We start from the raw sequence: 17,035 nt of genomic DNA, 5'->3' as shown, positions 1-17,035 counted from the left end.
CAGTTACCATTGTCATGGTGACCTTGCTGTTGTCCTCATTCAAATCTGGCAGGAGATAAAGGGTGCATTTTGAGAAGCTGAGGAGAATGAAAAAAGCTCATTAATATTTCACTGAAGAGTGGTGAATGAAATCAGACAGTTACTCCCATGGATTCTCTTATCAGCAGGCAAAATGGAGTGGATGGATCCTGGCACTGGCAGACGTTTTCTTGTGGGAAGAATTCAGTAACACCTTCTGTGTGAACAGATTTGTGGGAGTTTTAAGAGACTTGTTTTCATTGAACAAGGAGCTGTGCCAAATTTGACCAGCTCCCAGTTTTCCCAATGCCTGTTGCTGGAGATTAGCGATACCCAGTGAGTGATACCAGAAAATTGCATTAAGATCTTTCTTCTGTTTTAATTGAAATTGAGGACTGAAGGGAGGCTGGGCATTGAAATAGGAACTTTACTGTCTCAAGATAGGGCAGCAGATAGGACACTGTTAGGGGTTCAAAGACCAGTGATATCTTCACTGTGAAAAGGCTTCTTGCAGGTCTTTCAGAGGCAGTGGTATATGAGACATTAAAATAATAACAGAATCTGATTCAGGAGCCAGCTCAACTTCAGAACACTGTGCTACTGGATGTTTCAGGCCCTGGTGGAGTGCAGGCACAGGAGTGAATAATACAAAATCTGTAATAAAAGCACTGGTAAAATGGCCAGGAAAATAAAATTACTGCACCTTTTCCTAGAAAAGAAATCTCTTTTCTGTCCCCTAAGGCTTGTTTTCTGCCATTTGTGAGAAAGGCAGGCCCATTTTGCCATCTAATGTGGCTTACTCCAAATGAGTTTCAATTTTCTCTAGACTATGAAATTTTTTGCAGATCCTAACAACTTCAGGAATTCCAGTAGAAAAGGCTTTTGATGCGATACTGAAAACGGGCTCAGGGTCAAACAGTAGCCTACTTTTCCAGGCCCAATGCATCTGGCAGCATTGGGGCATGTAATCCTGGGCAAAAACGGTTCCAGGTAATTAAAAATAATGCCAGCACCCCAGCCCCGCACCCAAAAAATAAAGCCATCATTTTGGGCCTGGAGTTAATAGTTTATCTCTCAGGTTAATAAGCTAAAGAAAGTTGCAATTTTGCCTTCATTTTTGCACACATAGCAGTGAAGTTAAATTTAGTTTATAAAAAAAACCCCAAAAAATACTATGTAAGCATACAAATCAGGCTGTTTTGTGAAGCTCAGTAAACATAAAGGAAGCAGCATTTTAATCAAAATGAGGAATTGCATCCTAATCACCTCTCAGCACATGCATATTTCATAAGTACATGTTCTGCAAAGCAAACGCTGTGTAAGGAGCTGCTGTTCCTCAGTTCCTCATCTCCTCAGCTTTCCCAGCACAAACTAGGCTTTCTCTGCATAAACCCAGGATAATGGTAGCCATACATTTTAATGTATGTGGGAAATATTTGATAACATAACATAGAGTAGCAGCCATGCAGTGGTGAGGAGCACAAACCACTCTGCTCCCAGAACAGCTGCTGCTCCCTGCTTCTGGAATTTGCAGGGCAGAAGCACTTGGGTCCCTCTTTGTCCCCAGGTAGTGTTCACATGAGGGGCGTGGAGCTCCCTTGGAGGAACAGGCTGTGCTCTCCCAGCTGGAGATGACATGCAAGGACCAGGGAAGGTCCCAAGGAAGCAGCAGAACCTTCAAGTGCAAATGCAGTGTGTACATTCCAGAAACAGCCTGAGCTCTGGCATCTGCCAGAAACTGGGATGTTAATCTGACAGTCGTGACATGAATCAGAGGACATGAGTGCACAAGGTATGAAAGACACTTTAAAAAGAAGTGGACAATTCTCCAGAGATTAGATCTGACATCTAAAGAATCTTGATGCTCATTCAATGCAAAGAAGGAAATGAGAGGCTGTAACAGCCTGGCTCCCTTAAAGTATTAAGCCCTATTCCTGTAATGTCAGGTAATGTCAGTGTTTATGGCATGATTCAGTGAAAATCAGTCCTGTGAGTAGGGATGGTTCAAGGGTCTTGGAGGTTGAAAGGGATAGTGATTAGTCTTGATGATCCAGATGATCACACTGTTTCCTTCTGGTGCACACTCATTTATTGCCTACATAAAATTTAATAGGGAGTTAAAGGCCTGGTTGATACCTGGTAGATAGTGTGAGATCACTGTTGTGAACAGCACTGTCAGCAGTACTGCTGGGGGGGTCCTATTTCCTATTATTTTCCTATTTCCTATTAATTTCCAGTTTTCTTTGGTATTAGTAGGAAGGGTTGCAGTGCTTTTACTCCTCAGAAAAAAGCTGGGCATTCTCACAGAAACTGAATTTGATGGAGTTTCTACAACCTGAGAACCTGATCCATTCTTTCTGTGATATGTTTTAACTGGACAGTGATAAATAAAATCAGTTCTTTCATGGACTTTACCGAGCAAATCCCCCATGTGTTTCACTGGGACAGACACCATCTGTGTTCATGTGTAAATCTGAAACACACACACAGAAATGGAGAGCAGAGCAGAGAGAAGGACTTGGAGTTTGTGATTGCAATCATGAATGTGTTTAAATTTTTGTTTAAAATTCTCTCCTGATAGTTTAAAAACTGCTGTGGATGCAAGAGAGTGCGGAGGCTATTGAGAGGATTTCTTCTTATATTATTGTTAAACAAGTAAGCCTGAAATCTGCTCCCTGTACACCCGACCAGGACACCCTGTGACTGTGCTCATTGATCCACACCTGTATCCCCAGGAGGGGACTCACTGATACTGGGGTTTGACTCTTCAAGCACATTCCTGTTGCCTAGGAAGCACATGGATCCTGGGCATCTTTAGTAGGTGCTTCCTGGCTTTTTTGAGTGTCATGTGGTAAAAAAAATACTGATGATCCCTTTAGACTCCCAGTGTGATGTGGGTGCTGCTGCTGTGCCCAGAGTCAGCCCAGGGACAGACCTGCATTCCCATCCCTGCGCTGGCCAGGTGTGTGAGGGGCGTTTGGGGAATTTGGCCACTCCTGGTGTCTAAATGCAGACTGTGGATTTCCCAGCCCTTTGTGCCTGGAGCTTCTGCAGTGAGCCAGGGGCCAGTGCCCAGGTTTGCAGTGCTTTTGCACTGTGATTTAATGGGAGATATTCCACCCTTGTGCTGCAGTGCAGAAGGGCCCAGTGTCTGTCTTTCTGTCGGTCTGTCTGTCTGTCTTCCCTCCCCAGCAGCTCTGAGCTGTGCTGGGGGTTGAGCCGTACACGCTGAGCTGTCCTCAGGCCAGGGTGAGGGGACTTGGTGTCCCCAGGGTGAGGGAACTCTGTGTCCCCAGTGATAGCTCTTTTACCAACAGTGACACTGATGGAGACTCCACTTCCCTGTGAACACAGAGTCCAGTTTGTCATCAGCCCCAGGGAGTAAGATAAACACATGAACTGAAAAGATTCAGTGTTTGAAAATACTCTGGCTTCTTCTCAAGCATTATTTCTTCTTTCTCTGAAACCTTCATCTCTGAGTGAGCCATGGTTTCCATCTAGGCTGATGAAGAAAGATGTTTATGGCAAGGCTTTCCATAGTCCCCGGTATCCTGCTGACACACCATGTCCAGCTTGTGCTGGCACTAAGCCTGGCTTCTGCAGTCTCTGTCACAATCTGAGTCTCAGAAACCACAGACCAGAGAGGCTGGAACTGTCACTGCAGTTGCAAGGCTGTTAGCTAAGTATGATTTTATCTTGTTTGGGAGGTTTCCCCTCACAGTCTCATTAAAATATTCATGAGTTCTTTCCCTTGACTGGAATCATTAATAAATGCTTGATGTCAGTGGCCTAGCTCTGCACTTCCTTTCTGGATGGATCTTTTAATATTCCCACATGTTCTCCATTTGATACCTCCTAATCAGGGTACAGCCCCAGGGCAGAGCTTTGTCTTGTCCAGTGTTCATCCCCTGAACATCCCTTCCTCAGACACACGTGGGACTCTGTACTCTGGAGAGTGGTGACACTGACCCTGCCAGGGCGCTTCCCAAGGCACAGATTCCCTGGAATTACAGCCCCACTCCTGCAGCACTGCCCCAGGCTGAAGGTTCCCCATCAAATGGAGGGTGTAGGTAAGAGCACTGCTAACCAGCACTGTTCTTACACAAGTTCCTGGTTCTCTAGAGGCAGAATTTGGTTCCAGAGCTTTCAATCTGTGATTAAAACTAAATTTGATCGCAGCTCATGGGGCTGAATTTCCCAATCTGCTCACTCTACCTTCCATGGAACTGGATGGGAGAGAAGGTGATGGGGAAGTAAAGATGGAGCAATGAAGGGCTGAGACAACCCACAGTGGAGCTTTTGGGAATACACAGCAGGCAGTGAAATGTGCAGAGTTTTACACATGGCTCTTGCAGCCATTAATTTTATCATTATTGGAGAAAGTTCCATATACACAGCTGATTTTCTGCTGCTTCCAGATGGGGTCACAGCTGGGTCACTCCAAGCATATGCCATCTTCCTTTTTTATTCCCTCCCTTCAGAAAGGGATAACTGTTTCTTCAGTAGTTTGGATTCTATGTTTAACCCTCCCTGTGCAGTTTCCCACAGTGGTGTGGTGTTACAGACTGCACAACATTGGCTTTTTCTCCAACATGCCACAGACATTTTGGAGCTTCCACAGCAGGAGTGGTTCCCGAGCAGTGTGGCATGGCTGGGTTTGCTCAGTGATGGGTGTGGCCTCACTGACACACAGTTACAGGTTACAGGTGTTCTACTGTTGCTACAGTGACATGGCAAAACCAAAATCACTCACCTCATGCTGTTCCATGAGTTCCACTCCCAGCCTGCTGGGCTCTGTGTGAAGCAAGGCCAGAGGGGAGATCCCATCTCAATGGATCTTCTCTTTGGGACCATTCCTTAGTGAGGAGAATTCCCACCAGGATAAGGAATAAATACATGTACAGTGAAGGGCAGTTCTTGTGCTGGGACCTCCCATCATGCAGGGGGCCCATGGCAGAGGGAAAGGATCAGGCCCTAAGGAATCTACAGCCTCCTGCCTGCTTGGCACAGTCCAGCCAAGGACACACACAAAGGTCTCCTCCCATCTCGGGGCTTCTGCACCATCATTACCTGTGCCTTTTTGGCAGAGCTGTGTTATTCCACTCTAGCACTGTTTCTTTAGAAAATTCAGGACACGGGGGATAGTGATAACCCTGCCCACCTCTCTGCTCACTTACCTGTCCTTGCCTCCCCCAGACCTACTTGAGTCCGTTCATGAATTTAGGGGGAAATTGGGAGTGAAATTACAATTGCAAAGTTAGTATTTCTGGGGCAGTATTTCTATAAAGTTTGAAAGATTGCCATGTGAACTCATCCTTGAGATCAGAGAATCTATTTCAGGTTCATTTGCCCCAGCCACAGGAGACATTTCAGAACTTGGATCTCCTTAAATGTGCAGGTCAGGTCCCTGGAGCACAGCTGTAGGGGAAATCCTGCTGCCTTTTGTGGAGTTGCTTGGTTCTTACTGCAATTGAATTCTCTCTTTAATTTTAAGATGAAACTGATCTTTCTGTACAAGTTTTATCAGAATTTATCAGTCATGTTAAAGAAAGATAAATATGAAGGGGAGCTGTTTGAATTGTCCCTCCCAAGACCTTCTGTTTGTAACTATGGAATGACTGGAGGAAATATCACCATGTTGTAAATATGATAAAAACTGCCACAGAGAGTGGCATGGTGCAGTTCAGAACATAAAATACTCTGTGCGAGAAGACAAACTTACACAATACAATAAAAAGTGTCTTCCTTCCCAAGAACATGGATGAACGTTTCCTTCCAAACACAAACAGGAGGCACAGGATGGACTGCTCTGCCCACAGTGTCAGAAAGCTGCAGAGAGGCAGAGGGAGAAAGAAAGCAGGGGCAGGGAGATGTGTAAGGAGGAAGATCCTGAGGAAACTTGCAGGAAGTTCGTGTTGCCCTCTGCCATCACGCCTGTGGACATGCCGGGTGGCTGTGATGGCTGAGGGTACAACAGAACAGTTTTTCGGCACCTGATGAGGCTCGGGTTGGGGTCGTGCGAGGAATGAAAGTTTGCAGAGCCCAGGCTGAGCTGAGCTACCACACGGCAGATGCCGCCGGGCTGCCTCACCCAGCTCTCTGCTGTTCCCCAAAGGTGGCCCTGAGCATGTCCGGGAGCATCCGTGCGCACGTGTGGGAGCGGGAATGCTGGGGGGCAGCGCAGAGCCCGTCCTGCATCCCCCTCACCCTGCGGCGGTGCCCCTGCCAAGCCCGGAGCACGGCAGTGCCAGGGAACACGAGCATTCCAGCCCGTGTGCGAGCCCTGGAGCAGCTCGGGATTTACGGGAATGACATCCACGGCTGACATCAGCTCGCAGTATTTGCATTGGATTTCGGTGCCGGCTCGGAGGTGTGGCTTAGCGGGGACACTGCTTCAGGCTGCCGATCCAGCCGGGAGGGAGCTGGGGCTGGGAGCATCCTCGCTCCCTCTCTGCCATTCTGCCGGCACCAGCTCCTCCCTCCTGCATCTCAGGCAGCGCAGGGTGAGTCCAACAGCCTCTCCTACGATGTGTCTGCCCGATCTACTACAGCCTGAACACAGCCCGTACTCTGCCTTCCCTCCAGCCGAGCTCGTGAGTGAGACACGGTGCCTGCCATCCGTCAGGGGGGAATGGCATATGGAGACCTGAGCAGCCTTAACTCACCATCTTCCAGCACGGGAACGATTTTGAAGAATTCCATGTTTTTTCAGCACCTTTGCTACTTCATTGTTGCCTGGCTTTTTGAGAGCATGAGTTCTGATCATTAGGGGTGCTGCCACCTGAATATTTCTTCATCAGATGCCACAAAGAGAGTCTAGGAAAACAAAGAAACTTGTGATGTGGAGCTGACAGTTTTGGTTTCAGCTGGTGAAAACTTGCAGAATCAGTGAGAAGGCAAAGAAAAAAATGCCCAGGACAATGTCAGTAACTCCTGGTAATTTCTCACTCAATGGGACAAGCTTCTTCACTGAGAACCACAGCATTATGGACAAACCCAGTGAGCCGAGAACTTGGAATGTCTTTCTGTTCTGTTTGACTTTTGCCATTGCAGTCCCAGCCCTTCTGGGCAGCATTTATTCACTAGTTTCCCTGCTGAAACTGCAGAACAAAACCACGGTTTCGATGATTGTGACCTCTTTGGCAGCAGATGATCTGATCAGCATCACGCCAATGATTATTTTCATGCTCACACAGTGGTCAAGCGAAGTCCTCCCCCAGCCTCTGTGTACCACCTCAGCGTTTATGTATTTATTCCAGGGCATTTCTAGCAACCTGAAAGGGTCTCTTATAGTTTCTTACAACTTCTGCACCCTCAACACGACTGGGACACTGAGCTGCAGCTCCTCCAAGAGCCGCATGAGCGTGGTATGGGTCATTCTCACCACCTGGACTGTCAGTTTGCTGATGTGCATTTTGCCTCTCTGTGGTTGGGGCAGGTACATCCCCACGTCCTGGGGCTGCTTCGCCGACTGTGCCAGTTCCTACATCCTGTTTGTGTTCGTTGTGTACTCGCTGTGCTTCTCCCTGCTGGCAGTGCTGGCCGTTCCCCTCACTCTGCAGCTGCTGTGCTCAGGTGAGCCACAGCTGCTACACACCGAGTACCTGCAGGGCTCTGGAGGCTTCATCTCCCCTGGGACACCACGGGGATGCGGTGCTGCTGCCCCTGCGCTGTCGCTGCTGGACCCTGGGGATAAAACCCTCCAGCCTTTCCAAAACTCGGAGGCAGTTTTTGGGAAGGGTGTGGCTGAGAGCAGCACAAAGAGCAGGAGCTTCATCGTGGGCTTTGCCCAGAAACGATTCTCGCTGATCCTGGCACTGACCAAAGTCCTTCTCTGGCTCCCAATGATGGTAAATTCTCAGATGGCTTCACTTTCCAGTGTTCGCTTACATTTCAGTGGGATGTGACCTGTGAGCCATGGATTGAAATAGACGAACAGTGGCCATTGCAGTTGTTCCTCGTAGTGTAGTTGTGCCAGCAAAAGTCCCCTCCAGCAGGTCTGTGTTGCTGCATGAGTTTAACTGGTGCCCAGTGGTTTTGGCAGAGCCTGGTTCATCGTTCTGACACTCTCTCATCACATCATTCATGTCACGTGAATACCAGGGGCAGTAAGGTCCCCATTTGGTACCCAGCTGTGGGACAGGGTCTGCTCAGCGTTCTGGGGCTGGGAATTGAGGTAAAGGCCCCTCTGTCCTGTCCTCTGAGACACATCCTTTGGGTTAAAAAATAGGAGTTTGGTAGAAAAATGCAGTTTGGTTGAACCTTTGTAATCCCTGTAGTGCTGGGGTGGGAGGGAGTGCTGTCATGTGCATGTGTGTGTGTTTGGGAACAGGAACCTGAGAAAGGGATCTGTTGGGAACAGGAAACACGGCACTGGGGCAGTTACCCCTGCCCTGGGTGTGTGAGGGCGGGGTTCCTTGGTACCACATGGGACTGGCTGGCACTGGGAGCTGGTCAATGGCACCTCACTATATTTAGCTTCAGAGAGGGTTTTTCTGAGAAATGCAGCATGAGAGGAGGGCAGTCAGTGTGTTTCCTCTGCTGTCTGCTAGAGCCAGAATTGTTGTGCTCAGCAAACACTAATGACAATCTGTCTTACAGTGGTGTCATATCCATAGCGAGATGTTCTCTTTGTTCCTGGAAGCATCTCGTGTGCCCAAAGCGATTTAAATTTCAAAATGCTCTGCCTTTCAGATACAGATGGCTGTCCAGTATGTCACTGGGCTGCAGAGCCTTTCATTTGAGACACTGAGCTTCCTGCTGACTGCGCTGGCTGCCACAGTCACCCCGGTGTTTCTCCTGTCACAGCACTGGCTCCACCTGCCCTGTGGCTGCATCATCAATTGCAGGAGGAACTCCTATGCAGTGTCTTCAGAAGATGCCAAAAGTAAGTGTGGAAGGGTTGCTTTGGTGTAATAGAGGTTGCCAGACCTTCCCTGGTAACATCCTTGGCATCTTCTAGAGCACTGTTTTCCCTTGGGCTTTATGTAAAAACAGCTGGAGGAACAGAGTGGGTCAGGTGGAAGGGACTCACAGGGATCAGCTGGTCTCAACTGCAAATGTTAAGGGCTAAATATTTCTGAGGATGTGGGAGTTGTTTTCCATTCTCTGGAGTGAAAATCCTCTACCATCAGTGAATGAATTCCTTACATTCTCTGCATGTTCAGGGAGAAAGAGCTCCTGAATCCTAGAGAAAAGCCATCCTCAGTGCATGGCTTTCACTCGCTTTAAACACATTCTCCAGGTGCAGAATGGCTTGTGCTGCCCCGGTGCCCTTTTAGCCACTTTCCCAGAGAGAACGACTGCAGTTCATCGAGAAGGCAGTTCCTTCTCAGAAGTCTTTCTTCTCAACAATTCATTCTTTTTATGGAGAGAAAATTGCCTGTTTCCAGCAGGAGCTGGATAATTTATTCCATGTTTTAGCATGTCATTTGCATTGTGTTTGCAAACTCCTTTTTCTTCTTGGTCTCAACTCCTAACACAGTTTCTTTCCTTCCTGCTTAGCCAAGCGCAGTGGTTTCGAGTTCAACCTATCATTCCAGCAAGGCTATGGAATCTACAGGATATCCCAGGAGAACCCTCCCCGCCACAGTGGCGATGGTAAATCCACATCCTACCACAACCTGGTGAGCTCTGACTGCGAGGAGCTGGGGCCTGGCAGAGGCAGCGACGCCGCCGGCTCCGGGTTCCTGCCCACGGCATTGGGACACGGCTCCTGGGGCACCCCGGGGGGGTGTGGGACAGGCCCCACATGCCCCTCTCCTCATGGGCCAGGGGCCTGTCAGGGCCAGGAGGGCACAAACTGTGACCCATCAGCGTTCCCTGAAGGACCAGAGTGGAGGCTGTCCCACGAGGAAAGCCACAAACCAGAACTCTCGGACTGGGAGTGGTGCCGGAGTAAATCCGAGAGGACCCCTCGGCAGGTAAAAGAGGAATTTATTCTTTTCTGATAATAAGAGTTTCCTTATGAAATAGGAATGATTTTTACTGGCATTGATACTTCTATTAGTCCTATTTTTTAGTAAAACTCATACATGGCATTGTATAATGTTTAGTAACCACGGACCTATTTGCAGGTGCTGATCCTGCAATAATTTCTCACTTATGTTCTTAATCATGGGGTTTTCTTATTTTGTGTGCACCTGCATGCCTTGGATATGATAAGAATTAAGTATGAGTTATGTTAATTTATCTTAGTGAAGAAGAAGTTTCTCTCCAAAAGATGACATTTCCCAGGGCATTCCACAGTGGAATTCAGTGGCCATTGGGCATTACAGTCGGTGGGAGTGGGGTAAGGGCCCATGTGAAGTCTGTGAGAGAGGAGCTCCGGAAGGCTTTAGGTTGGAAGGGATCTCTGGAAGTCGCCTAATCCAACCTCCTGCTCCAAGCAGGGTGACTTCAGAGCCGGATCAGCTCATGCTCGGCCTTTGCACACACACAGGAGATGTATAAGATGTATTTTGTATTCAGATATGGGAATCTCTCTCCATCTGATACACACAGGTTTATCATCTGAGGCACAGTAGGAATTTGGTTGATGTTTCAAATCTGACTGATCATCCCTTTCATAAAAAGCCAATGCTCACTCTGTTGCAGTGTGCAGAGATGAATTCCTGCATTTGGGGGCAAAAGGAAGTGATGACTCAGTCTGGTTTTAATCTACCAGTTCTTGCCAAGGCCTCATGTGCCATGTACAGCTTGGTTAATAAGATCACTGTATCAGGAGGTTCATAACTGTGGCTCTCCCTTCCAGGAGTTTCCAGATGACGTTTAAAAAAAAAAAAAATTCCTTTCCCCATGTCCCCTGGTGCCAGTTCAGATGCAGCCCCGGGACTGCAGCAGGTGAGAGCAGCTCTTTGTGAGCAGCTGGCAGTGACTGCCTGGGGGTGTTTTCTGTGCCCTGGGGCCTTGTATGGCACTTTTGGACATAGCCTTCACTACTTGCATTACAAAGAATCTGACAGAATCTTCTGGCACTTTTCCAGGTATAACCCAGTGCCAGGCATTAAAGCTCCTATGGGGTGAAAGTTCCAGGCTTTGGAGTTACAGCTCTGCCTGGTTCTGACATTCAGCAGGAGCTGCCAGAGCTTCACAGCTGACATTTGCTTTGCTGCTGGGAAAGGGCAGAGTGTGAAACCCCTGCAAGCTTTGTAAAAATAACTTTAATGCATTGCTCAGGTGTATGTTGGATGAAAGATCAATTTGGGCCATATATTAAATAAGTTGAAAACCATCTCCTTTGTTCATCCTGTCTGGAAGTCCCAAAGTGTCTAAGAAAAGTCACTCTGTTCTCATCACTCTGCATTTCCCACCTGTGTTAAAAAAGGAGACTCACCCTGGCATTAATTTGCCATATCCTTCTGCAGGAAATCCAGGGATTCTTAGTGGAGTCCATAAATACAGGGATTGTTACTGGAGTCCATAAATACAGGGGTTCTTATTGGAGTGCTGCTGATTTTCTCTTCAAGAGGAGAAGCTGTAAGAGCTGACAGTAGGAGGGAGAGCAGCCATCCCCCATGGATGTGGGATCAGTGAGTTTGATTGAGCTGTTTGAAGAGCAGGGTGCCAGACAGGACCCGGGATGCCTTTGGTTTCCTCTGGAAGCTGAGGGCTTGGAGAGTGGCTCTTCCTTGGGGTGACAGTAATGATTGTGGAGCTGGTTGTCTCCTCATTATCTGTTCTGTGAGTAAAGAGTTGCTCCATCAAAGTGATTTCTCTGGAATAAAAGTGGCATGAGAGAATGAAGCAGCAGGGTTATTGAATCCATGATAGGATGGCTGTAATGGAGAGGGAGAGAGAAGATGGTACTTGTCATTTCTAACTCTTGCTCGGCTGCGTTTTTGAAGAATACCGTTAACATCTCATAAAACACCTGTGTATCTCCGTTCCTAAAGAGATTGAGTGTAAATATGTCATGTCTTATTTTGCCTATACTTCAGTGCCCTCAGGCAACAGAAATCTCCCAGACTGGCAGTTTGTTCCAGTCTTGCTGATTATTTTTCTCTGCTTCATCTGCGGGTTGCCTCCAGCAAACTCTTTGAAGAGACTCTGTACAGGACCTATTTACGTGCCCTGCAAGGAAAGAGAGGGGGAGGCTGTGCAAGTGACTTCACTGAGGAGGAGCCAGCGCAGGCAGGAATATTTTAACATGATAAGTACACAGCATCTCACTCACTGCAGGAAAGTTGTGAACATTCTCTTAAACACCAGGCACAGCTCAGAAGCTGAGTTAGGAATGGCCTTGAAGGTTCTCTTTGCTTCCCACTGGCTGGTGGGAATATGTACCACCTGTACCCCTGCTGATGTGCTGAGCTGTTCCCTTCGGGCTTCTTCCTGCTCAGGTGGTTGGAACTTGATTTCCAAAGAGGTTCCTGTGGCTGGAAAATCAATGTGACATTTCACCTTCCTCTTCTCACTTTGCTCCCAGAGGCATGCATGGTCTGTGTGATGCTTGTTGGCTCCCTGCTGCAGTTCCACTGCCATTGGCTCTCTCTGGAATTGCGGAGGAATAGTGGGAGTAGAAGCATTTGCCCAGGAGGGCAAGGCTGGATATAGCTCCCAGAGCCTTTCCCTCACAGGTGTCCTCACCTTGGATGCTCTGTTGCACTTCCTGGTACTGATTGATACGAACCCAGGTCTGTCTGCATCGGGCAGGCCAATGGCAAGCGCTGGGCTCAGGCCATTTGAGGTGAGCTTGTCTCTTCCTGTCATAGCCCCTTGGCTCTACATTTGCTGCAGTCAGCCTCAGAAATAGCAATTTCACTGCAGCTAATTTTAATTTTTAGGGAAGTAGAAGACTAAGCCTCTATTTTAAAACAAACAGAAAACTCATTGTCTCTGGAAAGAAAAAGCTGGGATCCTTGCTGGAAACATTCTAAAAATAGACCTTTTCATCTCTGGCTGGGTTTGACCGAAGTAATTAGGAATGCAGACTCCTCAGAGCTGTTTTAGATGGCTGGTTTTCTGTTTGGGAAGGCAGCATGGCCCAGTGGGAGCAACACGGACATGGCACAACCTGTGTGTGCTCTTGGTGCTGCCCCCGTGCAGAGATCTGTCCTAGAGAGGAGGTGCAGACTCCAGTACATCTGTGCTTCACGGTGACACTGCTGGCACACCTGTCTGCTTATTGCGGGGCCTGTGACAACAGGAATTGTGAGGGAGAGTCTACAAAGTGCCTGTGCTTGACTCCCTCACCAGACACTGTAGATGGTGTCCCATGTCCCATGCAGCCTCCAGCTGCTGCTTTGAGCATTTCCAAATGGAAATCTGTCTGTCAGAGCCTGTTCCAGCTGCTGTGGGACTCAGATACATCCAAGCCTTCCCTATGGACAGCATCCTCCCTGGTGAATCCAGCCTAGACTCTGCTCAGGCAGCAGGAACAGGACAGGGAACCTGGTCCTGACCCACAGTGATGGTGGGGAAGGTTTTGCCTCATGGCAACTACAGCTGCTTCTGTGAACTCTGGAAGGTGGATGTATAATGAAATATGAGGGGATTTGCTTGATCAATTCTGCAGAGATTTCTCTGCTCAGAATGCATCAGCATTCTGTAAGGAACAAGGACATTTGTGATTTATTTCACTGGGATTTTTTTGCCTTTCCTTTTAAAAAATGCCTGTGCTGGTACATGGAGTTCTCCAGTGAAATCCCTGTCCCAGATTCTAACAGCCAGAACATTCTCCAGGCATTGTGGGCAAGGGCTGCATGGGGCTCTGAGTTTCCTGTTCCTCACAGGCACACCTGTGTGGAAGTGCTTTAAAAAGAGAAGGGGTAGTGTAAATTGTGTGGGAGAGTTGTGTCTGTTATTTCTTTTGGAAACAGTTTTCCTTTAAATGCAGGAATGCAAGGTGTGTGGGAAAAGCAGGAAAGGCCCGACGGGGCAGAGCCCTCGGTGCAGGCTGGGGCAGTGGGATGGCAGACGTGCAGGAACAGCACCGTAGGTCTCTTTCTGCTTCCACTGAGGTAAAACCAAGCCACAGCCTGCTCCAGCTGTGGGTGCTCCTGTTCAGCCTGGAATAAGGCAGAGCTGGGATCAGGGACCTGCACGGCGGCACTGGAGGCCACTCTGTGTTACTCAGAGTCCTTCTGCTGCCTCCTGCTCTGGAGTGAAATTGCATTGTTAGGCTGCAAACCAGAAAGCTGAACTGCAGGGAACCGCGGGAGTGGGAGGCAAAATACTTCACAGGATGTACCAGTAGAGTCTGGTTTGCTGGTGGATGCCTATTTATTGCCATGGATGTGTCATGAGAAGCAAAAATGGGTATTTAATAATGGTATCAAGGACAAGATAAAGGTCACTTTCTGTTCTCATTAATAATAATTTATACTGAAAGTAATTCCAGTAATAATCAGTGTTACCTGGCTGTACCTAAACCCAGGATAAATGCATTTATCCCTCCCTTGGACCCCATAACCCTGGGTTTAGTGCCAGCATTTGTATCCACATTTCTCCCCAGAGTACAGCATTGTGGTTTGCAGGTACAAATGGATTCTGTACTTTAGAAACAGGTGAAGGTGTCTGGAATTGAACAGCATTTCCACCAGAACTGTTCTAGTGGGAAATGACGGTGTTCAGTGCCTCCCTGGTTAGTGACTGGGCAGTGACATAGGAGACTTGATGGATCTTTTTCACTTTAACAGTAAATACTGATTTCTCAAGAGAAAACTTGAGAATACTTTCAGGAAGAGACACTAAGTGATTGGGAAATGTCTCATTCTCCAGACCCGGGGTGTTCATTCCAGCAAGTGCAGATTGCTCATTCTCCCCCCAGGCGCCTCAGACATCCCCTCCATGTTCCTCATGTTCAGTCTGACAAATCAAAGTGTTTGATTTAACAGGACATAACCTTGGGCTGGTGGAATCAGCTTTTATTTACACTCCGTTTTTCATATTCTGTAGATGCCATAGTGAGTCACAGTCACTTGGGACTTCACTTCATACACTAAAGTGTATAATAACACTCAAACCTTCTTGCTACTCTTTCCAATCATAAATACCAGGTTGTAGGAGTGTGTGGTGTTAGGGCAATTGGGAGATGGCTGCTGTGTTCCCCACAGCACCCCGGGCGCGGCACGGCTCGGCTGCGGCAGTTCGGCACGCCAGCGAGCGTCTCCCTCCTGCCCTGCGCTGCTGGTTCAGCGCTGAGGACACACACACTCAAACCACACAGCTCAGTACTGCCACACATCAGGAGCCAGGGAGGGCCCTCCGCATGGCGCGTTCCACAGTCGAGGCTCATTTCACCTCTGCAGAGGGGACGAGGTGCGAGACAGGGCCCAGCCGTGCCCGTGATGCCCTTTCACAGGGTCACAGAGGCAGCGGTCTGAGGGCAGCGGGGAAGGGACAAAGGCGGGATGGGGAAGGGAACCAGCACGCAGAGGGAAGGCGCAGAGCGGGCACCAGCTCAGGTGCGCAGCCACGGCCTGCTGGGAGAGGGAGCTTTCTTTAGCCCAGGGTCTGGGGGGTGTGTGAGGTTAAATTTCATCCGCAAGGAATTGCGGGAGAGGCTTTTCCTTTACTGAGATAATATTGATATCTCAAATATCTGAGTTTTTTACCAGCAGGCCTTTGCTAGTTTGGGGCTCTCTGGCCCACTAGCTGGCTCAGTGACCCCAAGACCAGGTGTCTAAAATTCTGCAAGGAAAAGGCAGTAGGATGAGTTAACAAACGGAGCATACTTGGCTGATCTACAATGGATTTCGACTTGGACAATGCTCCCCACTAACGGTCCTTGTTTCCTTGCAGCGCGCGGGCGGGGCCCTGGCCATCCCTCTGTGCGCATTCCAGGGGACTGTGTCTCTCCAGGCCCCCACCGGCAAAACACTCTCCCTGTCCACGTACGAGGTGAGCTCTGAGGGGCAGAAAATAACCCCCATGTCCAAGAAAATCGAGGTGTATCGCTCCAAAAGCGTCGGGCATGAGCCAAGCCCAGGGGAGCCTGCGGACACGTTTGCTGACACAAGTGTTAAGATTCACTTGGAGGTGCTGGAGATCTGTGACAACGAAGAGGCCCTGGACACCGTGTCCATCATCAGCAACATCAGCCAGTCCTCCACGCAGGCGCGGTCACCCTCCCTGCGCTACTCCCGCAAGGAGAACAGGTTTGTGTCTTGTGAGCTGGGGGAAAGTGCCTCCTACTCCCTGCTCATCCCCTCGCACAGCCCCGGCAGCGACTTCAGCATCTCCATCCCAGACACTGTCGAGGCTCATCGGCAGAACAGCCAAAAGCAGCACTCAGCCAGGGGTGGGTACCAGGAGGAGATACAGCTGCTGAACAAAGCCTACAGAGAGCGGGAGGAGCAGGGGAGCAGCAACTGAAAGGTGTTTAATCTACACACCTCAACTGCTCTGACAGACAGTGCTCCCCTTGGCTCAAGTTACCCAAGCAAATACAGTATCAGCTGTTTTTCTCCTAGCATACAAATTTTATTTGGGTGCACTGTTGAATAGATTCAAACTGTTAAGGCTATATCAAGGGGATAACAAATACTCAAGTGCTTTACAGCTTTCCATAGTGAATTTTAAGTTACTTATTTATATATCTATTTATTTGAGGAAAATGTGTGTCTAAAGGGAATCCTAAATAAAGTCTTAAACCCCAGTTGTGGTGTTTGTTGGCACTGGGTGGTGTGTCTGCAGGAACCGGTGGAAATGAGGGGGCAGCTCCACAGGGGGGAAGTTATGGCGGTTTTGACGCACTTGCAGTTCTTGTCAACATCTAAATCAACATAATACTAGAAATACTTTTCTAACACCTGGACATCACTTAAAGCTCATTGGCTGCTCTTTGTTTCACAGATTCAATCTCCTTTCTTGTTGATTAGGCCTGAAAGTATACGAAGATCAAACGTTAACAAAATGACACATCTTTCCCCATTCCGCAACACTCCGGCCGGTCGGGGACTCGAACCTGGGACCTGGGCGGGTCGGGTTTGGGTTTGGTCGGGCCGAGACTCGAACCCGGGGCCAGCCGCGCTGAGGGGCGGCGGACGGCAGTGCGGCGGCGGATGAGGCGGGC

General features: G+C 48.6%; 1 protein-coding gene across 1 annotated transcript; it reads left to right on the top strand.

The window, feature by feature from the left end:
• The first annotated feature begins 6,407 nt into the window (after window positions 1-6,407).
• GPR149 (G protein-coupled receptor 149) lies at window positions 6,408-16,618 on the top strand. The gene is made up of 4 exons (XM_010397450.4): window positions 6,408-7,868; window positions 8,713-8,905; window positions 9,523-9,941; window positions 15,763-16,618. The coding sequence occupies exons 1-4, from the start codon at window positions 6,927-6,929 to the stop codon at window positions 16,333-16,335; spliced, it is 2,127 nt and encodes a 708-aa protein (XP_010395752.1). The 5' UTR covers window positions 6,408-6,926; the 3' UTR covers window positions 16,336-16,618.
• Window positions 16,619-17,035: the final 417 nt, after the last annotated feature.

This window comes from Corvus cornix, chromosome 9 (genome assembly GCF_000738735.6).
Source record: "Corvus cornix cornix isolate S_Up_H32 chromosome 9, ASM73873v5, whole genome shotgun sequence".
Taxonomy (NCBI): Eukaryota; Metazoa; Chordata; class Aves; order Passeriformes; family Corvidae; genus Corvus; species Corvus cornix.
The sequence above is the reverse complement of the archived record's forward strand: the minus strand, read 5'-3'. Positions and strand labels throughout refer to the sequence as shown.

Excerpts from the sequence above, each read along its gene's own strand:
- GPR149 (XM_010397450.4), top strand. The coding sequence starts at position 6,927 with ATGCCCAGGACAATGTCAGTAACTCCTGGTAATTTCTCACTCAATGGG. Across the intron at positions 7,869-8,712 it reads TTCTCTGGCTCCCAATGATG|ATACAGATGGCTGTCCAGTA; the intron begins GTAAATTCTCAG and ends TCTGCCTTTCAG. Across the intron at positions 9,942-15,762 it reads CCGAGAGGACCCCTCGGCAG|CGCGCGGGCGGGGCCCTGGC; the intron begins GTAAAAGAGGAA and ends GTTTCCTTGCAG.